This window comes from Melopsittacus undulatus, chromosome 4 (assembly GCF_012275295.1).
Source record: "Melopsittacus undulatus isolate bMelUnd1 chromosome 4, bMelUnd1.mat.Z, whole genome shotgun sequence".
Lineage (NCBI taxonomy): Eukaryota > Metazoa > Chordata > Aves > Psittaciformes > Psittaculidae > Melopsittacus > Melopsittacus undulatus.
In genome coordinates, this window is record NC_047530.1 from 100,492,193 (window position 1) to 100,519,666 (window position 27,474).

A 27,474-nucleotide genomic window follows, 5' to 3' on the forward strand; every position below is an offset into this window, starting at 1 on the left:
TGAAAAGAGCTATAGAGCCGTGCTTCACCCTCAGAGTACTTCAGACACAGGTAAACAAAGTGTTTTGGGCTGGGAGATAAACTACACTGTTCTGATGAGTGGATACTTGCTAGAGCATGGTGTATAGGGAGGAAATTGAGTGGAAAAGCCACCACAGAAGCACAAGTAGAACCATCAGTGTGCAGATCCTCTTTCTTAAGCAGTGCTTTTCTCATACTGCTTAGTGCACTGTTACCTCCCAGAAGGAAGGATTTCTATGTCTAATTTGTGGAACGACTTATCAGTAGTCAGTATGCCCGAGGATGCAGAATTTACAGTGATTATTGTAGCCTTTTCCTTCCCAATGCCCTGCTCACAAGAGATTACATGGCATTGCTCAAAAAGCAGGCAAATGGCCTTCATAAGCAATAGAAAAACATTTTTTCTAGTCTATATCTTAATTTTTTATTTTTATTTTTTACAAATCCCATTTAAATAAAGCTCAGCCATAGAAGTGAGTGAATTCACAGTGACAATTTTCTTCTGGATGTGAATACTTCAAGTTTAGCTTCCAAATTGCACTTCCACAGATTAGTTTTTTTTCCTACTCTGTCATTAGGCTAAATGGAAAAAAATGTTATGTCATTACCATTTGTGTTCAAACTCAGACAAGTCCTGATGGCTTCCAGACCTCCAGGGACTCATCTTTCCTGCATAGCTATAGTGGTAGAGAAAAGGGGAGCGCTCTGCTCTTTTTCATTATCAAGTTTGTCATGAGGAAGCTCTGCAGAACCACGTAGAATATGTAGAATTTTCTCACATAATTTACTGTCTTCTTAAAGTGAATCTTTACACCAGAAAGACACAAGTGCTTTAATTAAGAATAGATGGCTTTCTAAAGGAAATTTCCCAGCTCAGTTAGATGTCGTTAAGCTCAGAGCAGGAATTGGACTGGAATTTTCTAGTTTGTGTTTTTTTAGTGTTCAAGACAGTCACTCTGTCTTCACTGTCTATTTGCTGGCTGGAATCAGGAACAGGCTGAGAAAGGGGATACCTTCCAGAGCTTCTACTTCATGCTTTGACTGCCCTGGTGGATAAATCTGAATCAGGCTGAGCCTGGGTTGACTACAAAGTCCTCTTGCCACAAAAGCATCTTTACAAAAAGGCCATTCTCGAAACAACCCCAGACAATCCTTTTTGAATGTCTTGTGGTATAACTGCAACAGGAGATGGAAGAGTTATGGAAAACAGTATATATACAAGACTAAAACAAACCTGTGGGAACCTATCTGCATTTCCCTTTGGCTCATTGCCCTGCCTGTGTCATCACATTGATGCAGACATGACCCAGTGCATCCCACAGCAGTGTACTGCATCTGCAGGGCTGCACAGGCTCACCTGGAGGGGCTTCCCAGCCCTAGCACCTGTAGCACTGAGGAGTTCCAGAAGATTCTTCCTATGGTTCGTTATTTTGGGAAAGATCTCAAGACTGAGAGCTAAACTGTCTTTGCTGCACTCAAAACGGCAGGGAACAGTACAGACAGACTCACATGAGCTCTCCTGGGCTCTTTTCAGCAAACACTGCTGGCTGCTATGAACACCTCAGCAGTAGAGACAGATAGATTTGCCACTGCTCTGGTGAATAAAAATGGTGAGGATAAACAGAGCTGTCCCATTCCAGTGAAACCAACACATTAAAAGTAAAATTGACAAGAAAGAAAAGAAAAACAAGCAAAGAAGAAAGCACACGGCAGAATTTCCCTCAGATGAGAGTGCAGTTTGGTTTCTCCTCTCCCCAAACCCTAGAAAAATTTACTGTTCATTGGAAGAGACAGCAGCAATTTGGACTTCCAGCAATGATGGAGCATTTGCGAAAATCAAAGATAGAGATGTTGCTGATTATGACCTAGGTACATTGATGAACTCTGTGAACAGGGTTTAGCACTTGCAGTCTGAGGGTAAATGAAGGATGTTGGTTTCCAAAGCAAACAAGTGCTGAATTCACATTAAGAAAAAGAAATTAAAATCCCATTGAAAAGAATGTTTTATTTACTTTTTTCATAGCTGAGAAGAAAATATTTCTCTAGATAATATTATAATAATATTCAAATGCAATTCCCTGAGAAATATCTTGACTAAGATATTTAATTTGAAATTAGTTAAGTGGTTATTTGGCTGAAAGGGATTTTAAAAAACAAGAGTCTTCAGGCTAAGGAAATATTCTGGTGAATTTAATTAAGAATGGGATTCTTTACTAACTTCAATCCAGTAGTAACCTGCAGGTTTGTCTTTTGGTAATTACTGTGTCTGCTCATTAATATGATAAACATGAACACGTTTGCAACAACTGAGAACTCTAATCAAACAAACAAAAAAATTGCTAGCAATCATCCTCAGCGTTCACAGAGGTTTCCTTGGAGGAACCTTCTGGCTGCGTTTATACATATTTATAATGATGGTATTACTTATCTCAGAATCTACAAACTGTTAATATGCTGGTGTTTTAGGACTGAACAAGATTCAGAAGGGGAGTCTGACAATCCTTAATAGGAAATATCCTGATAAAGGGAACTGGGCTTCTTTTTTTCTCTTTATTGTGTGTTCTAAAAGGCTTTATGATGCTGGTTTAGAAAAAAAAAAAGAAAATGGGAACTATTTGACTAAAAATATACAGCTTCTGGTTTCTTAAAAAATAGTAATATTTTAAAGAAAATAATGTGACAAATCGTTTAGCTTTCTCCAATGTCACTTCATTTTTGGAAAAATAAGATATCTGGTGTCAGAATGGTGCTATTTGCAATGTATGCTGAGAGGGTTTTGCACAACACTCCTTTGTTGCTGTCTTAGCAATCAATCAGAAAAGGTGTCAGCTTGGAAAGACAGGAGTGGAGCTTTCTGGGCAGGAGCATTTGGAAACAGCTTTGTGGAGGAGACTGCAGCAGTGTGAGAAACCAGTGACACCATCTATTAACTAATAGGATTTCTGGTAGGTGAACATGGAGTGCTGAACTCCAGGTAGCACTTCTACCAGGGAGCACATCTCTGAGTCTTCCTGGCTAAAGGAGCTTTCCTGATAACCATTTCAAGCCAAACTTGCTCAGCTGGACCAGGTGATGCTCTCTGTATGATTCACTGCCTTCAACACCTTACCTTTAGCTGAAGGTTTGCTTCACTGCAATGGCATCAGTCCTCAAAGCTACTGATTGATGCAGCTGCTGATGCTGAGGGAAAGGCGAAAAGCTTCACACAGATATGTAACTCTTTAACAAAACTCTACTCTCACCATGTGTCTCCATTCCCTCCCTTTTGTCCTCCCAGCTACTTGTTCAGCTACAATGCCTGTGACAAAGGAGGCTGGAGAAGACAGCATAGGTGTATAGGATGGGAAGGGACCACATGTACCATCACATCATGTTCCCTGCTGCCTCAAGCCATTGCATCAGAGCAACAACTGGCAAGATGATGAGGAAAGGAGTTCCTGTGGATTACAGGAGAGAAAGGTAGCTCACAGGACAGTCTCTTTCCTTTCTGCAGATGCCTTTTGCCAGTATCATGTGGTACTTCAGTGGTGGTGTTTATTCCCACAGCTATTCCATCCTGGGTTATGCACACAGGATAAGGGTGTGAAGAAGGTGCAAGCAAGTGGAAATACTCACAAGGTAAATAATTTAATCTTTCAGATATGCTGCCACATTCTGTATGACAATGGGCTTTGGTAACTCTGATGGTCTCTCAAAGCTGGTTTTATAGCAAATTCATCTGTTCTTCAAGAAAAAGAAGCCTTTTTAATTCTTTGAAATATCTGACTAGAACTCACACAAGGGGTCTTGAGTATGCTTCTAAAAGTCTCTTTTAAACTGTACACTTAACTGTCCATTGGAAAAGCACTGAAATAGTCAACGATGCCAAAATCAAAGGCTAGCTAGTGCCCAGTTAGTCCAAGCAGCGGGTGTCTGTAGATAGCTGATGGAGATTCTCTGTAGCCATGATGTTAATGACATGTCTTTCAGACATTATCTAATAAGAAAGAAAAAAGTAGAAAAAAGAGAGTTTTTTTTTTTTAATTATGATGATCATTATTTCCCCAGGTGCTCAAGTCCTAGCTTCTCTATCATTTAATTTGTTCATGATTGCTCATAAAAACTAGGGAAAACATAATAGGATCTGAAAATGGGAACCAACTCCAGAGCTAGAAATACTCCTCACTTCTCCTTGTGATTTATTTGTTTCTCAAGAGCTGAAGCTTTCTTCCTCTGCAAATTTAAGAAAATGCATGTTAGTATCTTGCCATGCACAGTGTGGATATCTAAAATTCAAAAGGGAGCCAATACAATGATATATTTTTAGAATCTCGTTCAAAGAAGTTGACAAAATAATGTTAGCTGCTTTCTGCATTAGCATCACAAATGAAAAGGATAATTATGGGAAGTATTATATGGATGAAGGAAAAGTTCAAGAAAAACTAAAGATGAAAGGTGAATTTCCTCTCCCTGAAACTAGAACATTCTGTGATGTTAGAAAAAAAAAAAGATGCCTTAATTATAGGGAAAGAAGCACTGATTTAATTAATAAAAATGTTTCTATTAAGAGGAAAGCAAAAGAGATAGCTACGGATGGTTCATAATTTCATTTTTCTTAAGAGCTGCTAAATGTAATCCTCCTATATCATAACATACACTGAGTGCTCTGAGGAGTTTCAGCAACAAAGTATTGCGGAAAATAAACTAGTGTTTATTTTCCCCTGAAGTTAACTCCAATAACCCTGATTGTGCCTTAGAAGAAATGTGCTGTTCTTATAACTGTATCAAAGGGATGAAGAACCTTTAAACCCACTGTAAAATAAATAAGTGATTCTCTTTTACAGATAAAAGACGAGATCAGTTGAAGGCTGTGGGCTTTTTGGGTACCCTCACGGAATGAGAGGAAGGCCCACAGCAGGAGGCAATGCAGTAAGTTTTCAGATCCATGTGACATGAAGACAGGGAGTGAGGAAAAATCCAGTAATGAACAACGAGTCAGTGTGGATGGGCAGATCAGCCTTTCTGATGGGGTACTGTCAGCAGCCTAACTACAAAGCTTTCCTCTGCAGCTACATCTGAGCTTAGATGGGCATGCTGGTTCTGATCCTGGTTCAGGCAATGTGATGGCAAGTGAGACTCGTACCCCAACTGCTGTGTTTTAGTACTTCAAGTGAGGAAGAAAAGCCTCTGGACGCAGGAAGGGCCTCTCTCTTATCCATTAAGGAAATGTTTTTTGAAGTGTAAACATCAGCTTGGAAACAAACTGCTTTCTATGGCTTTGAAAATCTCCTCCCTGAGCTCCAAATTATTTTGGGCACAAGCTGTTTTTCATCCTGTGACAGTTAGTAGTGCCAGGGCCTCTAGTCACTAATGGAACATAAATAATTAACCAAGTGATACTCCTGCAAGTTTATCTGTACTGGAAAACACTTTTATCTGCACAAGCAAATGCAGCAGCAGGGGAAAACCAGCTCCATAAACAGCCCACTCCAAGATTTTGCCCAAGAAATCAGTGTCTCAGAGGTCAGTTTCTCCAGTCCTGTGGCTCTGCAGCAGGGTCTGAAGAAGGATTTTGGTTCTATGTTTATTAGTGTTTATTCTGGGTCTCTTAAGCAAGTACTTCCCAGAGAAATACATAAGTTAGTTAGGGGTTTGCAGCACAGACCAAACAGATTCACCTCATGAATAAGGCCACAGAAGAAATGGAAGAAACCTCATGGCTCTGCCCCAGACATGTTGTAGCTTCAGGGGAGCATGAAGGCAGATTAAAGTGGCTTGGATATCACACTCCCTGGGTGGGACTAGACAGGTGTGGGAAGTGGGAGAAAAAAAAGAGCTTTGTTGTGAAACATCTGGTGTGAATATTGCACATGAGGTACAGCATCTACTTCTCACAGTGCTGATTCTCATCCACTTACCTGAGGTGACACCAGGCAGGAATCACTTAAAATGGGCAATCATATGTGCTACAGAAGCTTACAGAAGACTTACAGTTTCAGCTGAAATGCCAAGAGCAGGACTCTGCATTTGATTGTGCCTTAGCCCCAGGATGGTTTCTCAGTCTGGAGTGCACCTCACATGCAGCAAAGGTGGAGACATGCTGCATCCCAGACCATTTTGGTGTGGGGGTAAGGGTTTAGCCTCTCAGTTCAGGCCTTCGTTGCAGTGACAGAATTAGGATGTTTCTCGGATGCAGGCAGGGTTAATAGTCAAAGGGTTTCTCCCTGAAACCACACTGTAGCACTACATTCTACATTTAAATATGCTGCATGCATTATTCATCTACTTGCAGCAAGCAGCCAGAGCGGAGGCAGCTGTCAGTCCAATTAGCATGTCAGAGCTCTACCCTCCAGCTGCCTCTGGGGGGCACGATAAGGAACGATGTGGTCCATGGGACCAGTGGCCCACGCTTTCGGGATGGGGAGGAATAGTTTGCGAGGATAGCTGCAGTCTCAGAAACACCACCAGTGTCTAGAAACACATTTCGTTCTGCCTAGGGAAGGCCAGAGGAGGAATGTGTAACAAAAAGGGGGGGGGTTCTTACATCTCTTTGCACTGAAAACAGGCAGTCGTGAGTCTCAACAGTTTTTCTGCATTCTTTCTCCTGTACCTTTGTCTCTCAGGGCTTCTCCATAAAAGATTATAAAAACTACAAACCTTTAGGATTGTAGTTTTTTTTCTCTGCAGTTTACTGGATACAGCGCCTTGCATGTCACATTAACAGTTCTAGCTGGCATCTTTTCATACAACTAATTTGAATATTAAGCAAAACATAAGCAATATTCTGCCAACTCTTAGTGATAATTGTGTCTACAATGGCTGGATGTGATACACCAGCAGCAAAATTGAGGAAATGCAACAGTTGTCTGGCTCCCATTCTGCTTACACATGGCTGCGCTATTACAGCTTGCTTGGAAATCATTATATAAACTCAAGCATGGTCCTACTCTCTAAGCACTCAGGGTCGAGCTTTGATATTTGACTAGATGTATTTCAGCTATGGTACTCTCTGCTAACAAAAGCTTATAAAATTCCTAGAGGAAACCACATAAATTGGCTCAAACTTGAAATCTCTAACGTATCCCAGCAGAAAGCAAGCCCTTGCACAGACAAAAGAGCATGGAGCTACTGCCCTGGAAAGCTGGCTGGTCTTCCATGCCATGTCTGTACATCTAAGAACCCAAGTCATTAATCCTATACTGAGTTGGTCTGTTTAGATGTTGGGCTGTCCATCTCACTCAAAGCTCTCATACAGAGTGCTGAGGTTTTTTTCCATCATGTAGAAAAGGTCTGGTTAAGGTCTGCTTGTTAAAATGGCCCAGGATTACAATGCAAGACTCAATATGCAATACAGAGCTGGTGAGAAAATTTGTTCCCTTATATCGATCACTTTATCAAGTTACAATGTCACTTCTACTGCATAGAGCATATAGCACTGGGGTGGCTGTATAACAATGCAAACATCTTGAAATTCTCACACTGAGAAATACATTACACAGGTTTCCTCTATGTCCTGCTTTCAGCACAGTGAACAAAAATAGACAGCTATAATCCCCCATTAAGGGAAAGGAAGAAGCTAAAGGTAAAACTGCAGATGAAACATATTTCTTAGGCTGATGAGTTGGTACATAATAGCACTTTGATCTTATCAATTAGAAAACGATTTGACTTCCATCTTTTCTTCTGGGTATTATGACTATGTGATCATACCAGCATTCTAAACTAAAGGATTTGTTCCAGCTCAAGTATTGTTTATACATACGCTTTGTTATTCTGCTTCATGGAGAAATGCAAGGGCAGCATCTCCAAAGGAAAAATAAATTTTCTTTTTTAATGTCATGAACATGGTAGCTCTGCAATCAGGGGTAATGTTTAAAACATTGAATGTATCCAGAGACACAATGGGGCAAGGGATCTTTCCATGCATTCAATGAGAGGTAACAGTGCACAGATAAAATAGTAATCCCTTGTTATCAGCTGTAGGTACCGTGCTAAATGCAATTGCCAGAAATTCTCAGCAGAAGTTGACAGGATAAAGAAAGGGTTCATTTGGGGTCACTGGAAATTCCTGCTTCATTTCCATAACCATTTCAGCAAGTGCTCTGAGAGTCTTGCTTTCCAGCAAAAGTTTAAGCAATCAAACATAGCCACATCTTAACAATATCTGATACTCAGATCGCCAAAAGTATTTAAACACTAGCTCCTACTGATTTCAGGAAAGGCAATACAGCATCTTAGCACAAATGTCCTGCTAGGTGAAGAAGCAGAAATCTCTCTGAAGCCAATACCTCTGTCCCATCCATATGTCTGTTTTGTGACAGTTAAGATGATGGTAGAGAATCAACAACAAATTAGAAAAATACTTTATTAACCATATTTTAACTCCCCACTCCTCCTGACAAAGGATATGAAGGGGTTTTTTTTATTCTCTCAAGGTATGATAATATCCTCAGAGAAAATTTATGCTGGATTTTATAAGTATTTGGTATATTCTTTGTTTATTGTCTCAGTGATCAGCCTTTAGCAGTGAATCGCTGTGTTGTTATACAAACCAGAAAACAACAACTACAAATAACAATCAGTCTCTGCCTCAGGACACACAAGCTGAAGAGAATGATCTGAAAATGCTTTAGAGATGCTTGCCAAATCCAGACTTACTCTTTATGGCTAGAACAGATGCTTGCTAATTCAGGTGGGCACTTAAACCGTAAAAGCAGATTATGCCTACGCACACATCTCCGAGTCACCTGTGCTATGGCCACAGCTGTGCCAGCAGCACATCCAGCCTGAATGAAAGGTGGAGAAAGGTTGCAGTGTCTCCCTTAAGCTGATAATTGTGATTATGCTGGGATTTGCCCAGGATGTGAAAAAACTACATACTCCTTCAATAAGCAAACTCATTGTTCCTGAACTTGATATGCAATATCATGGCCTTGGTTGCTGACGATGCCTGAACCCCAGATCTTTGACTGTCTATGTGTACATATAAATTCTTATGCTAAGAGTACAAAAAAAGCTAGGGAACTGAACTAGGAACCAGTTATAAAAGATATAATTATCTGATGGTTGCATCCTGAATTGTAAAGCAGAGAAGCTATGTTTTCTTCCTTTTCCTCAGCAGTATGCATCCACTGTCAGCTGGCAAGCTGACACATTTCCATGCTTTATTTTTTTTTACATGTAAACCTGATTAGTCAGTAATATGAATAATTTAAACTTTGTCAGTGTCGGCAAATGGTAGTCAAAAAAGGTATTTTAAATGAACCTTTAAAAGACAGCGCGTATGGGAAAGGATAACCATGGGCAGGGAACAGAGCTGGAGTTTCAGGGAGCTGCTTAGAGCTCTGCCATTGCTTCTTTGGAAAACAGCATTGCATCTCTGCATCCCTTAGCTTCCTTATACATAAAATGGAGATAACAGTACCAAGCTTCACTTTATAAAGCACTTTGCCTGAGGAGAAATTTACTTTCATATTGGCATCTTGCTTCTAGGAACTACATTTCCAGAACACTATCTCCACCCTCTCCCGCTTCTACTGAAAACTCCGTTTGCAGTCATCAACTTAGAATCATAGAATAGTTAGGGTTGGAAAGAACCTTAAGATCATCTAGTTCCAACCCCCCCTTGCCATTGACACCTCACACTAAACCATGTCACCCAAGGCCCTGGCCAACCTGCCCTTGAACACTGCCAGGGGTGGAGCTTTCACAACTTCCCTGGGCAACCCATTCCAGTGCCTCACCACCCTAACAGTAAAGAATTTCTTCCTTATATCCAATCTAAACCTCTGCTGTTTAAGTTTTAACCCATTACCCCTTGTCCTTTCACTACAGTCCCTAAGAGTTGTCCATCCCCAGCATCCCTATAGGCCCCCTTCAGATACTGGAAGGCTGCTATGAGGTCTCCACGCAGCCTTCTCTTCTCCAGGCTGAACAGCCCCAACTTTCTCAGCCTGTCTTCATAGAGGAGGTGCTCCAGCCTTGTGATCATCCTCATGGCCCTCCTATGGACTTGTTCTAACAGCTCCATGACCTTATTATGTTGAGGACACCAGATCTGTACACAATACTCCAAGTGCGGTCTTCTAACTTCCTATTGTTTTAATGTTAGTGACCCAAGACAAGGACAGAGAGCTAAAATGAGAAACAAAACCATGGGCCTTTATTTAGAGACATTATCTGTTTAATAAATATGACTGTAAAAGCAATAAACAATAGCAATTATACATTACGCTACATTGTATTTAACGAAAGGGGAAAAGAAGATGAAAAAGTACATCAAAAAAAGTAATTTTAAAATTAGAAATAGTTCCAACACTATAAGAAAACTTTTTGATTGGCTTACTATAAAAATAAGTTGGCTAATGTTGGACTTCAGTGGGGACTATTGTACAGTTGCTGCCAATACTTGCCCATCTTTCGTAAAGCTGTAGTTGCAATGACAGTAGCAAACCCAAACTGTTGTGTTTCTGTACCTTTCTTCAGAGAAACACCAGAAAGAGGCAGAGGACTCTGTTCAATGATTATCCTTTAACTACAGTGTGCCTAGTGTTCACTTGGTATCACTTTTTTTCTTTCCCAGCAAGTAAGTTGATTTGGGCTTATACTCAATTTGTGAAATTCAAACCCACCACCACTATGAACCCCCTGCCCAGCGACTCTGGGCAACGCAAGCAACACTGCTTTCTCCTGGTTTTGATTCAGTTTGATGTGTATAATGTCTACTGACCAAAATCCATTCCTGTCAGGAACCAGTGTGCCTTCTACGTGTGCTACACTGATTAGGAACTGGTCTCTATTTGCCTTCACCTAACACAGTTAAGTGTACACTGGTTACTGTATTTTCCTCTTTGCACTGCAAACCAAAGTCCTTGTGCTAGGTTTACTTGAGTTGTGTTGGAAATCAACAGCTGTAATGACCACGGATTAGTCTGCGGACAGCCAGTGTCTTGGGAGGACTTGTTTGAGGTATGCTAAACTTGTTTACCTGCTGTTCCCTTTCATATTCTACGTGAACATATCCTGCAACCTCATTTCTGGTTTCAGTGTAAGATACAAGCTTATTGGTAAGAAAACAGATCTTGTACAAGAGTAGTCCTGTGGTGCTGGGGCTCAACATGCATGGCAACAATCTCAGGCCAAATTCTCCCTCCCGTGCCCAGAGTGTAAGGAGTTTGTCCAGATCTCCAACCAAGGTGGGCTGCTGAGAAGGCCATAGGAAACTGTGCATAGACCTTTTCCTGCTCCCTGTTCTATGGGCAAGGTGTCTTTCAAAAACTGACAAGCCCTGGGGTGACTCCCAAAGGCAAGTTCTCCTCGAGCTTCCCCAGACAAATCCAAACATCAGCATTAAATGCAGTTGAGGGTGTTACTAGGGCTTTCTCTTAGACAAAATTGAAGGCATAAGGCTGGTACAAAGTACAGTGTAAGTCCATGCTGGCAATAACCTTCTGCAACTGCAGTATGGACAGACCTACCTCCTTGTAAAGCATGCTAGTTCTGTCCCATTCAAGGTTAGGAGGCAAAAAGTTATCTTTCAACAGTGATATCAGTGGGATGCCTTGGTGTGAGTAGGCTAAAAAAGCTGTTTAAGAAAGAGCCTGGCCCTTGTGGTTGGGATCACCCAAAATTGCACCCAGCCTTCTCGCAGCCATGGGGCACAGGCAGCAGCTGCAGCTAGAGGAATGAAGGGCAGAGTCCAAACAAAGACAAACCAGATTGACCAAGAGTACTTTCAGTGCCTTGAAACTCCAGTGTGATGTTTTCGTGTGTGTCCTATGAAAGTCTGCTGAGGCGGCTAGCCCTCCCGCAGCCCAAAGTGCTAAAAGAGCAGTTAAATCTAAAGCCAAGAACCCTAAACATCCCCTCCCACCTCCCCCAGCACATCTCCCCCCACATCCCAGCCCACCCTCTCCCTAAAGAATAGACCCCCATGCATATTCTTGGCTATACCATTATGAATTTTCTACAAATTAGAGACAGATCCAAAAAAAGAGAGTGGAAGGGTGAGGGGAAGGGCTGCAGGAGTGAATAGTGGTACCAGATCCTCTCCCCCCACCCACCCCACTAAAACTGAACACCTGTACAATGCAGTTCCACTATGGTCTCAGTATAATGTCCACATGCACAGGCTTAAAGCTAAAAACCCTTTGTCATCCGAAGAATTAAAAAGTCCAAATGCAGTGAGCTCTCCCTATTCTTTTTAGATATAGATATGTATCGGTGTCCTCAATTCAACCATTTACATAGGTAGGGATTTCTTTTGTGCTCTGGGGCTCAGCAGCTGTGGAAATACTTCCTGTGGCAAAAAAAAAAGAGAACAAAATAAAAGAGTCAGTAAATAACAAGTGTGATTAGCGAAGGAAGATGTTAGAAGGTATCACCTTGCTTGCCTTTGGGATTCAACTGTTCCAGACCGACAAGTTCTTCCCAGAAATGTTTTCTTGTCATTTAAAACACTGAAGGTGACGTCCTGTTCTTTTGCTAATGAAGATGATTCACCCATTTTGAACAGAAGAGGGAGAGGCCAGAGCAGAAGGGTGGAGGGAAGGAGGGACTGTGGTCCTCAGAGGAAACTCATTTGCAATGACAAGATGTTGGAGATTTCACAAATAACCTTAAGCTTTGCATTTGCAAAAGAAGAGCCTAAACCACTTACATCAAGAAAATAGGAACCATGAGTTTTTGCTGCCAGAGTTTGGAGATAAGATTAAATGATCCAGTGACATTCATTCAGATTCCTCCAAGGAAGGATCCCTGAATGTTCGTCAAAGGAGTTCAGAAAACCTGGCTTCTGAACAAGCATACAAAAGAGAAACACCCAATTACAGTCTTGTTTTGTTTTCCCAAAAGAAAGAAAACTCATTATAAAAGAAATTGCTGTTTTCCAGAAACAGATGAGGTGGTTGTATAGGAGAGCAAAGAGCCTTTGCACTTCCTATTCTGTTCATACCTATGTCCAGATCTTTTCATTTTCTCAATGATCTCTGATGGTTGGACTGATTCCTTTTGATAGAGAATTGACTCCATTTACCCCACACATTTACCTTTTGCAGTTACAGGTATAAACCAAGGAGTTATAAAAGGCTAATTTCTGATTCAATAGTGTCCAGTGTCACAGCTGAGAAACACACAAAATGCTGGCAATTGTAGAAAGCCAGAAATGCTACAATTACACCAAAGGAAAACATACCCCCAAAAAGGCTTCAAGGGTTTAGTTTCCAACACCAGCAAAAGGAGTTCTGATGGTACCTTGAGCAGAGCTAGCAGGTGACTGACTCCTGCCAGTTCTGTCTCAGTGACCTCTGAGAACATGTTTCCCTACTCCTGAACAGCATGAAGCATGGGCTTTTCATTCTTTTAGAAAGAGTGAGCTCAAAGCCCATCTTAATTCTAGGAAGAGAGTTCCTGACCTGAAATTGGGTGTTTCTCCCTTAGCACCAATTTTGCCTTTTAGATTTCTGGGGGAAAAAAAAGAAAAAAACCCAAACAAACAAACAAAAAAGAATTGTTAAAGTTTAGGACCCACCGCTCCGGGTCTTGGCTTGAAACCTCTTGGTGATCCACAAGCCTTTTGGAAGTCCTCTGTCCAGACTACCTTGGTTGCATTTCCTTTCCTTGGGTTCTGGACTGTGGCCTGAGGTTGCTCTGTATGGGGAACACCACATGGGAACGTTGGTCCCCTCACTCCATCCTGTGTTCTGCTAAGCAGGGATGTCCAGGTCTGCTGATAAATAGCTACTTAAAAGCTTTTAATAGCTATCAGATCTCTCCTTAGTGAACAGGTGAGATCAGTACTGACTGCAGTGGGGCTTTCAACTTAGACATTAGTGTCATCAAAAGACTTCTCTTTCCTCCCAGGTTATTTCACAGGCCACAATCTTAGCACATCACATTCCCTCCTTCAATTGCCCTTCCCCTTGCTCCCTCTCAGCAGTAGCTATGACTCCAAGGCTGCTTTAGTGAATACTCCCATGTACTTTAGGGACAACTTCAGATGGAATCTAAGGTTTGGTTAAGCTGATGAAATAGTGCAAATAAGGGATCTCACTATGCCTCACTCCTGCGTAAGTCAAAACAGTTGTAATCTTTAATTCCTCTAAAGCAGGTCCATGTTCTTATTTGCAGGGGTCCTGTACTGTACCTCTGGTCTGGTCCTGCAGAACTGTCACCCCACAGGTGAAACTGAGCCATGTCTGAGCAATGCCTAAGCAATTCCAGTTTTACCTGGTACCCAGGCTGAAGCACCCCTGTTCCATCCCAACACTTTTACTGTAGTTGGGGTAACAGAGAACATACAAGCATGAGTGAATGTGTTACTGATCTCAGTATGCCCCTTTGAAGTCTATTCATTTTAGGTCCTGTGAAAGCCTGCTTTGCAAATTTTCAACCACAGAGGCCTGTAGGAGATATCAGCCTGAGGGCAAACCCAGCTGTCCATTGCTGAGATCCCAGGTTTTGCTCAGTTTCCCTGGGAATCAGCCAGGCTAGCATTGCTGCTGGCAACAAGGTCTGGCACAGCACAAAGGCCAGAGCAGTCAAAACATCTATGAATGCTTAGCTTTAGATATGACTTACCAATTCACCTGCTCACCTCCATGTTCCAGGTGAGGGGGGCTGAAGTCCTCCTGGATGTGGGGTTTAGACCCGCAACTACATCAAGCCCCAGCAAAATAAATTAAATTGCCTTATAGCGCAAGTTAAGTGCTGGCAGGATTTTTAAGAAGGGGAAGGGATCTACACAGAGCAACTAGGAGAGAGAAAAAGCCTAAAATTGTTCCCCTCCCTTTCATCACATGGCAGTGAGGGAAAGGGAAGAGTAAGCAAAGTTTCCTGTAGCAAAACTAATGTTGCAGCAGAAGAGGACAGGGAAAGGAGTGTGCAGGAATATGGGAAGGGGGGAGGCTGAGAAAAGGGTTAGCCAATTATAAGTCAGAGTCTGACCAGCTGTGGGATGCTGCAAGTTATTTACCTATGGGCTGGATTTCCAACTTCTCATCTACTAGTTGCTCAGGGCTCATCAGCTCACTTTGAGGGATATTAGGTATGCTTTCCCTCTGACTGACTGGACTGACCATCTCTTGATCTTTTTCATTCTGCATCTGTGCATATATATTAAGGCCAGGAATCTTCCTAAAACATTAACAGAAACCATCATTGTGGGGTACTCTGGCATATGATGTAGTATCATCTTTTACAAACCAAGAAACAAATCACTGCAAAAAAGAAAACCCAACAAAGCCCAAATACCTCAGTGAAAGGCAGCGATGGGGAGAAGGAAATGGCTCAGGGAAGGTCATACCTTTTGAACTTGTAGATTACAAAGACAGCTAGTCCCACAAAAACAACAGAGAGGAGCATCAGCATAGCTGAACCACTGTGACTGGGAGTGAGGTCCACAAGGGGAGCTGCAAGAGAGGGAGAGAGGTTACAGCCACCCCCAGACTGCAGCGAAGTTTCTCCCTCCAGAAACATAGTTCATCCTCCCCTTATTGCACTTGTAGCATCTGTGCAGATGTCTCCAGGGCTTCCCTCCTTTTCTAATCCACCTGGGTTCAGACCATTTGCAGTGCTCAATCTATCCTTTCACATGAAGTCCCATAGCTTTCTCCTTAGAGGCCTCTCTCCTCTGGGCTGAAAGGACTGATTGAAACATACTCTTCCATATTGCACAGTCCCCCAAGGTAGTTGCAAATAAGGTCATTTGGGTACCAAATCCAGCATTTTCTGGACAATCCTGGAGCTACCTGTGGGCTAACTTGTCATGTTGACTTTCTGTTTTGCTTAGAGCTAGTTCGGGTAGCTCCCAATGGATACCGAATAATGAGCAACTGGCACCTCAGTTGTACTGAAGCAACAATGCTCACCAAATATATTGTTCTCTGCTCAGTCCTGCTCCTTCCCAAGCAGAAGTGCAGTGCCCTTCACAGACACTGCCTAAGCATCCATGCGTTACAATGGGAAGCTCTTCTCACATCTCTGACATTTTAAGTTTCTTCCTTTACCTCTTTCCTGCTGTTCTGAACATGTTTTACCCTTTCCCTCCGTGCCCTGCTTCCTCTTCCAGAAGTCTTCCACGCAAGAGCATGCAGAGTTTCAAGTTAAAAAACACCACCAAAACCAACCCAAATCAAACAAAAGTCTCTCTGTGCTTCTCAGTTTTGCTCACCACCTTTTCATAGCTGCTTGCAAAATAAGGCCACATAAAACAGCCAGGAGCCTGGTTTTCCCAGAAATACAAAGTAAATCGCATTAAAAGAGAATTTCCATCACTCATACACACACACAAACTGAAAGGCATCTAGCATCCAAAAAGGACACATATAGATCCAGTGGTCTCAGTTGTTCATGCAGACAGTAACAACACATACTGTAGTTTTCTCATGAGAAGGAATAAACACAATGAATGGATTGCAACCTGTTGCCCACAGTTGCTGTAAATTAATCCAAATCCACCCTTTAGTGTGGCCTGAACAAAGCAGATGAAGGTGTGAAATGTGCTGAGGCCAATGTCTGTCATTCTTTTGCGCTCTAGGGAAGGCACATAGAATCATAGAATAGTTAGGGTTGGAAAGGACCTTAAGATCATCCAGTTCCAACCCCCCTGCCATGGGCAGGGACACCTCACACTAAACCATATCACCCAAGGCTTCATCCAACCTGGCCTTGAACACTGCCAGGGATGGAGCATTCACAACCTCCCTGGGCAACCCATTCCAGTACCTCACCACCCTCACAGTAAAGAATTTCTTCCTTATATCCAACCTAAACCTCTGCTGTTTAAGTTTCAACCTGTTACCCCTTGTCCTGTCACTACAGGCCCTAATTAATAGTCCCTCCCCAGCATCCCTGTAGGCCCCCTTCAGATACTGGAAGGCTGCTATGAGGTCTCCATGCAGCCTTCTCTTCTCCAGGTTTAACAGCCCCAAAATATACAACTCACACCACACAGAGTTTAATTTCTACAGGTTCTGCTTGACTATCCACACCAAGATAGTTTAGATAACTGCACTTTTGTGCAAAGAGGCATGGAAACATGTATGTAGGCATATGTATACATACATGTGTGCTTACAAAAAAAAATGCTGAGCTTTGTGGTTTAGTCAACTTCAGCCCATAGCTGCCCAGCATTCAACACAGAGTTATAGTGAAAAGGCTAGGAAAGAAGGGATACCATGGACCAGACCAGAACCTCTGCATCATGTGCTTCTCCCTGGATCACATTTTCTAGAGATTGCTTCTACTGTTGACTTGTGTTCCAGGTTTCCCTGCTTTATTTAATTTATTTTTTATAAAATTGTATTTCAAAAGGATGATTCTTCCTTGTCAACCAAAACAATAGTTTTCAGTAGTGATGTAAATCTCTCTTTTGGTGTTTTGTCAAATTGTAAACTGTTCCCAAATGTTGATGTTGTGAAATTGAGCATTTATTTAGATGGGGAACTAAGTCATGACCTTTGCAGCTTGGTATGGACCCATATTTCCTCAAAGACCTTACAGCAGCTGCTCTCTGGGCTTTTTAGTATCTAGTTTGGCAGTTCAGACTAATTTTGAATTCTTACTGAATCATATTTCTGGACTTGTGAAAAGTGTTTGTCCCACACGACATCCTTGTCTCTAAATTGGAGAGACATCAGTTTGATAGATGGACCACTCAGTGGGTAAAGAACTGGATGGATGGCCGCACACAAAGAGTTGTGGTCAAAGGCTCAGTGTCCAGCTGGAGACCAGTAACGAGTGGTGTCCCTCAGGGATCGGGGTTGGGACCGGTCTTGTTCAACATCTTTGTTGCTGACATGGACAGTGGGATTGAGTGTGCCCTCAGCAAGTTTGCCGATGACGCCAAGCTATGTGGTTTGGTTGATATGCTGGAGAGAAGGAATGCCATTCAGAGGGACCCTGACATGTTTGTAAGGTGGGATGATGCCAGACTCAAGAAGTCTAACCATGGCAAGTGCAAGGTTCTGCACCTGGGTCGGAGCAAAGAAGAGATTCAGAGCATCCCTGCAGAGAAGGACTTGGGGGTGTTGGTTGATGAGAAAATGAACATGAGCCAGCTGCAGTGTGTGCTCACAGCCCAGAAAGCCAACCATATTCTGGGCTGCATCAAAACAAGCATGACCAGCAGGTCGAAGGAGGTGATCCTGCCCCTCTACTCTGCTCTTGTGAGACCTCACCTGGAGTATTGTGTGCAGTTCTGGTGTCCTCAACATAAAAAGGACATGGAACTGTTGGAACAAGTCCAGAGGAGGATGATCAGAGGACTGGAGCACCTCCCGTATGAAGACAGGCTGAGAAAGTTGGAGCTGTTCAGCCTGGAGAAGAGAAGGCTGTGTGGAGACTTCATGGCAGCCTTCCAGTATGTGAAAGGGGCCTATGATGATACTGGGGATGGACTATTCATTAGAGACTGTAGTGATAGGACAAGGGGTAACGGGTTGAAACTTAAACAGGGGAAGTTTAGATTGGATATAAGGAAGAAATTCTTTACTGTGAGGGTGGTGAGGTATTGGAATGGGTTGCCCAGGGAGGTTGTGAATGCTCCATCCCTGGCAGTGTTCAAGGCCAGGTTGGATGAAGCCTTGGGTGATATGGTTTAGTGTGAGGTGTCCCTACCCATGGCAGGGAAGTTGGAACTGGATGATCTTAAGGCCCTTTCCAACCCTAACTATTCTATGATTCTAAGAGACAAAATGCTGTAGTGTTCCTATAGGACATTGTGAGGCCTGTTTATAGCAATCACTCATATCTCACCAATGGCTTTGAAGAGAAGTACAACAAAGCCTACCTACAGAAATGTGTGTTTGCATCTGTTATGGCCAAAAAGTACTGATTCCTGGGATGTGTGTACCTACAAACAAAAATGTGCATTTCTGGTTAGCAGAAAGAGCATGTCTTTGCAAAGCACCCTCTGCAGCTAATGCTGTATTTGAAGTTCACATTAAGATGCTTTTAGATATGTTTCCTTTATGAGACGGGCACTGAGCATTTTCTAAAAGTACATATAGAATCATTGGTTATTGTTGAAAATTCATGTGGACTGACACCAGCTGGGCAGACCTGTTCACACCATAAAAAGCTGTTTTGCCAGTACAAAAAAACTGAGGCTTTTAATTTGCAAGTTAAGAAAAGAAGATGATACCAACTGATCGGAATTATCAGCAGCTCCTGGAGAAAACGAATTCCTGGGAATAGATTTGTTAGAATCACAGACTGATTTGGGTTGGAAAGGACCTTAAAGATCATCTAGTTCCACCCCCCCTGCCACTGACAGGTGCACCTTCCACTAGACCAGGTTGCTCCAAGCCCCATCCATCCTGGCTTTGAATACTGCCATGGATTGACATCCACATCTTCTCTGGGCAACCTGTTCCAGTGCTTCACCACCCTCCTATCTCTTGTAATAAATCCTATCTCTTGTCAAATTGAGCCTATGCTGTTAAATGAGGTTTTAGCATACAGAATAGACAGAGACTCTTGTAATTAAATATCAGGACTTTGGAGATGGTTCATTTTGATATAGGATTAGTTGAGGTCCAAAGTGTCTAATCTTATGTTTGTGCAATATGTAAATTGATTCTAGTCTTTCAGATTGCTGAGCAACTCCTGAAATGTACTTAGTGGCTTAGAATGTTTGTTGACTCTAAAATATCTGAATAAATCCAGGGCTAGCTGGTAACCTTTGCACTGTGTGATCCAGGCTGAATATGCCATGGTACTACTCAGCTGTTGAATATTTCAGAGGCAGCCCAGAAGTATGCATTTCTACTGATACTTATACTGCATTTCCATCAACAGCAGCAAATTCTTGCACAACAGTAAACAAAAGGATTAGCTCTAAATGCAAACCACTGTATCTTTTTGGCATGATAAAGAAAGGGGAGGTGGAGGAGGCATTTTCATGTCTGCCCATACACTGATCTGTTATTGCAACATAAAAATAAGAAATGTTTAAAATACAGCTGGTAGCATGCTACTACCATCAAGGAATATATTGCTGGCTGTGATAGATGCAACAGAGGACGTACACAGAAAGAGCATACAGACCTGTAGTTAAATGGGCAGCATGGACAAGGATTCGAACTCCTGGCTTCAACTCAAAATGGACCAGGTTTTGGTTCAGTTTCTGGATCAGTCTTTCTGAAATCTGGACAAAAAGGGAAAATAAGAAATGCATTTGTTTCTTGATCATTGGTTTAAATTGCCAGGAGGTGGTACGGAATGAAGCTGAAAACAAAGCAAAGATTTTGCAGAGGCACCAGACTTTCTGAGCACAATTTCCTGTCACCTTACAGAGAGGAAGTTTGTGAAAGCTGAACATCTGCCAGCACTATGTCTTGAGCAGTTTGTGTACAGTTAGCAATAACTGATAGCAACATGCTGCCCTGTCACACATCTGGAATAGCAACCCAGCAGTAAAAGGGAATTGAGTCCCAGAGGAACATTATGCCCCCAAGTAAAAGTATGTGCAGGACAGCTAGCATCAGCACATAGGTGAATTATATTTACTATTCAAAGAGAAACATTTCAATTGCTAACACTCATTCACTCATTACAAATAACATTTTGATTGTTGAATGGCCAGTTCCATGATCTCAGAGCATGTTCATAACACGTGATACACCTGAATCAAAAAGTCCTTACCCCAGCTTGCACTTTAATTTCAAGTCCTAAAACCAAATTTAATTTCATGAAGCTGTGAGTTCAAGCCAGCTACTTCCTAATCTGTAAGTATGTACCAAACCCAGCTCAAATCTGAAAGCATTTACTGACTCCATAGTGTGGCTTAAACAAAACCCATGTTCCATCTATTCTTATGGACAGAGGGAACATGCTCTTACATTCTCTTTTTCATGGGAGAGACATTCCACAGAGCTTTTAGATCACTAGATTGTTTTACCATAACTCTGATGACCTTTAGCAGAAATGAACCAGGCTACTCCTCCTTAAAGAACACAACAGAAAAGATGAGCATTTGCTGAGACAAGACCCTATGAAATCTGTATTTGCACAGTGAGGAAGCCAACTTTGGTCCAATCTGTTGGTAAACATTAATTTTTTTAAGTCAGCTTGCCACAATATTCACAGAGCCACTATCTCCATATCATTTTAATTACATCCAAGAAGTTCTAGGCATGTTGCCATTAAAAACAAAAAGTCCAGATAGATGAATCAAGGAATGGAAGCCTACAGACATGGTGTCGGTAGTTTGTTGTGTTTCTTTTGTATGCTCATTTGTTAGATGTTTCATGTATTTCATGTTTTCTTACAGCAGTGACCAATTTTCCAGTTGAACATAGCCACTGTTCTGCATGTTGCTTTGTTAGGGAAAAGTGGTGGGAAAACTGCAAAGAAAAACCACTGCCACTCCATAACCCCTATTATGCAGCTGCTGACAACATGCTCTTATATCCATACCAAGATCAAGAGAAACTGCATTCTAGTGCTCACCGTTTAATTTAATTTGTTTTAAATAAATTCTTAGTCCACCTTGAAGATTAATGCAAAACTGTCAGAAAAAAAGAACATTCCAATAACTTTTACACCATCTTTTTCATGTTCTTCATTTTTGTCTGGTTGAATTATTTCAGTAAACGCTACCCAGATATGATTAGATGTTCTCTGGCTATCATTCATCAGGGTATGAGATTTATCTGCCCTTTTTATTTTTTTTTAACATTCTTAATGGCTCTTTCAATACTCTTGGCTTATACACTTCATTTCTGGCTGCTGATCACTTGAACAGGTGCCTTTGGTATAATATCAATTTGGCAATAACTCTTACAGGCATTTTATTTATATTTTTAATATATCTCTTTAAAGTTTACATTTTTTATGGGTGCCAGAATAAGCAGTAAATGTATTTTTCTTCCAATAGCAAGAAAAAATACCACCTGCTTACAAAGAGCCATCTGCTGAGCTCAGAGCAGCAGGGACGGTGACACAAAGATGAGCAGTACATGAAGAAAGCCTGGGAAGCAAATTATATCCCTCTTTAAGAATTTTAGCATGTTAATAACCAAGATTGACGAATACAAATGCTTCATCTCTAAAACTGGAGCAACAGATGCAGATTGACATGACATAACCCAGGTACATTAATGGCTTGTGGAAATACAGGGAAAAATACTCTGGGCATTTCCAGTCCCAAACATGACCTCCATACCCATTTTCCTTTCTGCTCTGAGGTCCTGAGGCTGCTGGGGGAACTGAGACACTTAAATAAAGCCACCACAGGACAGTAAACTGAAGAAAAAAGCCAACAACATTGTGCCATTCCTCTTCAAAACCTTGTGATAGCTACACAAAATGGTTAGGGAAATAGTAGTGGTAATAACCATACATTATAGATACCTTCTAGACAAAAAGAGTCTTAACATGATGTATAACTGAGAATGCAGCTAGCAAAGATTGCTATCTAGTATTGGAGAATGGTTTCATCAAGGATTTGGGCAAGAAATGGAAGTATAGCAGAAGCTTGAGAAAGTCAGCATGAGAAGGGACCAGAGACTTTGTTGAGCACCATTGACATGAAGGCACACTGAGATCTCACCTTGCCTGCTAGAGGACTCCTGCAGTGCAGAGTGAAAAGGGCAAAATAACAGCACTGTTTACAGTAATGCTTTACAGTCACATAATTGCTATGCTGCAATGTTTACATTACAGCTGAGAAGTGCTGTGGAAACCTCCCAGTGGGTGAACTGAGCATGTGAGAGAAAGCTCAACCAACATTCTTGTCTGGCGAGCTGATAAAAAGAATAATAGGAAGGGGAGAGGCAATAGGAGTGGTAGCAAAAAAAAGGAAGAAAGGCAGAGAGAAACAATCACAACTGAAGTTTATTATTACGGTATTGCATTGTTACCTCATCAGGAATGAAGACTTCATTGTACTATACCCTATACAAATGCAACTCAGAATAAAATTATTTCTGCCTGAAACCATCATTATCTCATCAGAAGCCTGAAATAGCCGTCACTGTTCCAGGACTATCTGCAAAGTGTCAAAACAGGAAGCAATTGCTCATACTTCTGAGAGTATACAGCAGATTTCCTTGGCTCAATTAATTATATGCTCTCCCAGTGGCTTTTCTGGGTGCAGCTTTTTTGCCTGAGTCTTTATGGAATCTGAACAAGTCAAAAACTGAGTAACAGACTGAGACTTTCAAAAGTGCCAGAAGTTCTTGTGAGATTCAGACATCTGCCTTCCTCAGGCAGCTCTGGAGATTCCCAACACACCCTTCTGAGGGAAGAACAGATGCATTCCGACATGTTTTAAAATGTTTTCTTGCTTGGTACAATATTTTCATTTTGCTTTATGTGGAAAGTCTGATTCTCTTTGAAATAGACATATAGACAGTATAGAGAGAGGAGACAAATTCACTTCTGTACTTCTAAAAATATCTGAAATAGAAACCATACACAATGGTTTACAAACATCATTATTTGAAGTCAACAAGCAGGTTACACACAGCTAAAGGGCCACTGTGATTGTACACTGCTCTTCAAAGCTGAACCTGACAATGTTTCTGGTCCTCACATGGTCCTGAGGCGATCTGTGAACTGTAGATCACTTATGACACTCCAAGACTGGAGAAGTGCCTCTTTGGCTTTTCTCATTGTATCAATTCTATTTCTAACTCAGTTATCAGACTTTAACCAGGAGTTGTTCTGACTCATTGAATTTGTTTACAACATAAAGCATCTCTGAAGTGTATCTCCACACAAAGTCTGATGTTAGTCACCAAGGTAAATAAAAAGGTTTCAATGGGAAACATTTTGGGTCTTGTGCCTCCCTTTATTTCTGCATTCAAAGCAGTACCATGGATGCATTTTTTGTTTGAAAGGCAAGTAAGGAAATATCAAAATACTTTGGTCTGTTTGAAAAATAGCAATGCACCAGTAGAACAGGTAGACCTTCAATCAGGGAGCAGGTTGGCCTCAGGCCTGTCCCTGTTTCTCTCTCACTCCTGGAGATAAAACTAACTCAGCTGAAGACTAAACTTCTTAGTATAGCAACCTCCTAATTTATAGTCTTCAAGAGTCTCCCTTATGAAAATAATTAGCTTTCAGAATTAGTTTTGGTCCTTAACTGAGCCTCATTGACTTTATCTGCTTCATTTGCAGAATTAAGCATGATGTGCAAAAATAATTCAGCAACAGAAACCATTCTTCATGTACCATTTTTCATCAAAGGACACATAATGAATAATAATAACAGACAATTTGTGAAGGAAAAAAAAGAGATTCCAATTTAAAAATGGAACAAAACAAAAATTAATTTGGCTTCTCTTAGCATTTTGTCAGAATCAGGACTGTGAAAGAACCATGTGCACCAAGAAGCAGAATTATCACTCAGAAGGTCATTTCCCATACACTTATTGAATTTTGAAACCTCTGGTGTAAATTGGTTTAGACTAATTGAATGTGATTCAACTGTGCCAGTATGTACCAGCTAGGAATCTAGCTAATTTTATAGATACTGTGCAAGGATCTCAACTAATGACTGTTACACTTCAATTCATTGAGTAAATCAATAAACAACTAAGGGAAGAATTATGCACATTGATTGGTAGGAAGCAACTTGAACCGGCATTAAAAAAGTGAATCAGGAGTCAGGGCAAATGCGAATTACTTTAAATTGTGCCACTCACCCTGCATAATCTTGTTTACATGAGACCTTCAAAGCTTGCTTGCTTAGCACTGAAAAGAGCATAATCACTGACTTAGAGGGTCCAGCAGGAATTTCTTGAGATCTTTTAAGACAGATACTAAATTCAAGTTGCCATTAGCATCCAGAGATACTGTGACAGCACAAAGCAAAGGATGTCCCTGTGTTACTTTGGGGCAAGACCTGACCAGCAGATATGAACCTGGACATAAAAGCCAGGATCCATTTTAAATGAACAAAGGTGATCAAAAGAAGACTTGAGAATCAAAGGCTGCTCAGTACACTGAGCAAAAGATGAGGTGGCAAGAGGGCTGACAGCCATATGGCAGGAATTAACTCAAAGATATTAAGACAAGCTATATAGACAGTCTGTTCTACAGCACATAAGCAGCTGATCAAGGACAGCTGGCTAAGGAAAAGATCCCTTGGTACAAGGTCTTCTGGTTCATATTATTCCATTCTTTCCACACCTGCCTTTAGCTCTTAAAGACTGTCCCAACCTTCCCTAAGCACCCAGTGGAAGATGGTCTGCATACAAATGTACAGATGTTAAAAAAATCTGTCGCTAGTAAACACTAGATGATTTACCCCTCTGCCTGGAATTTAATTTCCATGACCAATTGGCACCATTTTCTGTTAAGATTTGAAGGTATTTACTGTCATGATCTTGTTGCTAAAATATTTAGATGACAGGCACATCTGAAATACGTCAGAGGAAAGAAAAGTGGTGAAAGTAAATATGCCAAAATACTCAAGCTTAGGAGAGTGAGTGAAAAAAATACATACAAAAAAAGAAGATAGACGCTCCATCAGTTACAATGAAGCAGAAGTAAAACTAAATCTGCTTTAAGGAAAGAATCTTAAGATACATACATATACAGGCTTCCTGAATGCCACTCTCCACAGTGTTAAATTTACCAGAGATATCTCATCTCAGTTCACCACTGCCCATTTGATATTCAGTTATCCATGTCATTCTCCATCTCTTTGGCTGGATACAGATACTGGCCACAGCTGCAATATCTTGAGCACAGCTGGATACAAATCAGCTGGTGTTGCTGTTTGCTAAAGACTCAATCATGCTTGCTACTTTGCTGGTAGCTGTTCCTAGAGAAAAGATTAATGGCCTCAAATGCCATTAACTAGTTGCTCTTCTATTTTGCATGCTGCTTTTACAGTTATTTTGAATAGTAAAAGCATGCAAATGGAGAATTAAGAGGAAAAACAAGAAAACATGGAAACCTTATGTCGTGGTGTAAGCCCAGGCCGTAAATCAGAACCACGCAGTCTAATCTCCCCTGCCCCTTACTTCCCCTGCTCCCAGAGGGATGGGAAAGAGAAGCCAAAGAATTTAACTCCTACGGGATGAGATAAGAGCAGTCCAGTAACTAAGGTATAACACAAACTACTACTGCTACCACTGATACTAATAATGATAAAGGAAATAACAAGGGGAGAGAACGTAACACCTCAACACCTGCCAACAGATAATACCCAGCCCCCAGCAGTGCACTAGTCCTTCAGGGTAACCCTCAGTTACCTCTTGGGCATGATGTGCTGTGGTATGGAACACCTCTTTGGATAGTCTGGGTCAGCTGCCCTGTCTCTATTTCCCCCCGGCTTCCCCTCCTCTCTGGCAGAGCATGAGGATCAGAAAGTTGTTCAGACTAAACATTTGAGCAGTAACTAAAAACATTGGTGTTATCAGCTCTATTCCCAGGCTGAAAGTCAAAAACACAGCACTGTACTAGCTTATTAAGGAGAAAAATGACTGCTACTGCTTAACTCGGGACACCTTGATTTGGTGCGAAAGCATCACTTTAGAATTCTCATGTATCTTCTGCTTACATCTCATTTGACTAACAGCAGACACAATCACTATGTTTGACAAAAAGTCTCCACTAAAAAACAGGAAGAAAACTTGTGAAAAGTATAAAGATAGGCCTCCAGAATCTTCCTATTGAGTAAAACTGTACACTGAAATAAACTGAGTATGAATTTGTGCATTTGTATCACTGCCCTCTACTGAATTTTAAGTAGAATATATTCTTACACATTAATTTTCAATTGTATTAGTACTATAAATTACTCAAAAATTACTTGAAATGTAGTTAATTAGAGGTTTGTTCTTCCCTGAAGAGAAAGAATTCAGTGCTTTTGAAGCAGTGGATCTGAGTTCTGTAATCATCACATTTTCAACAAGCCTGTCCATAAAGATGAGGTAACAACTGCATGCCAGCCCTGGTGGCCAGTGGCAATCTGAGTAGCTGTTTCTCTAAGATTCGTTATATTTTAGTGGTGTTGCAGTGACAACATGCAAATCAAACACCAGTGTTTTACAACTGCCAATTATTTCTACATTTTTAAGCAGGTAGGTATTCTCTCTTCAGTTACTGTGCAACCAAGCAGGGGAATCAAGTGTACACCACAGAGTGTCCCTTGCCTATTTTCTGGTACCTGGCATGTGAATATGGTGGATTCAAGGCTGTATCCCTGTACCCAGATCATATGATGACATGCATACGTGCTGAGTTTAGGAGGCTCTAGTAAGAGGGGAAAAGAGGGAGGTGTCTATAGCATAATCCATTCTCCTGGTAAATCTGTGCCTACAGTGTGCATGGTGGGTTTTCTGTCCTTTTGTGGTATTTCATTCAGCTTAACCAACTTTTGATTTTGACAATGAGTTAGGTTTTCCCTCCCTTGGGTACTGATACAAGAGACTTTGCAGAATAGAAATACTAATTTCTGCATCTCTTTTCCACATGATTTATTCTGACTGCACATTTTCCAGGGACAGAAGCTATTTGT

At 41.3% G+C, this 27,474-nt stretch overlaps 1 protein-coding gene across 1 annotated transcript in view; it reads right to left on the bottom strand.

Moving 5' to 3' along the window:
* Positions 1-11,932: 11,932 nt before the first annotated feature.
* LOC101878591 (VPS10 domain-containing receptor SorCS1) overlaps positions 11,933-27,474 on the bottom strand; it is a 201,585-nt gene continuing 186,043 nt past the window's right edge. Inside the window, exons 24-27 of the mRNA XM_034061349.1 lie at positions 20,046-20,145; positions 15,301-15,406; positions 14,971-15,131; positions 11,933-12,297 (exon numbers count right to left, since the gene is read on the bottom strand). Of these exons, the coding sequence (XP_033917240.1) occupies positions 12,233-12,297; positions 14,971-15,131; positions 15,301-15,406; positions 20,046-20,145 (432 nt within the window). The 3' untranslated portion in view covers positions 11,933-12,232. The remainder of the gene's footprint in view (positions 12,298-14,970; positions 15,132-15,300; positions 15,407-20,045; positions 20,146-27,474) is intronic.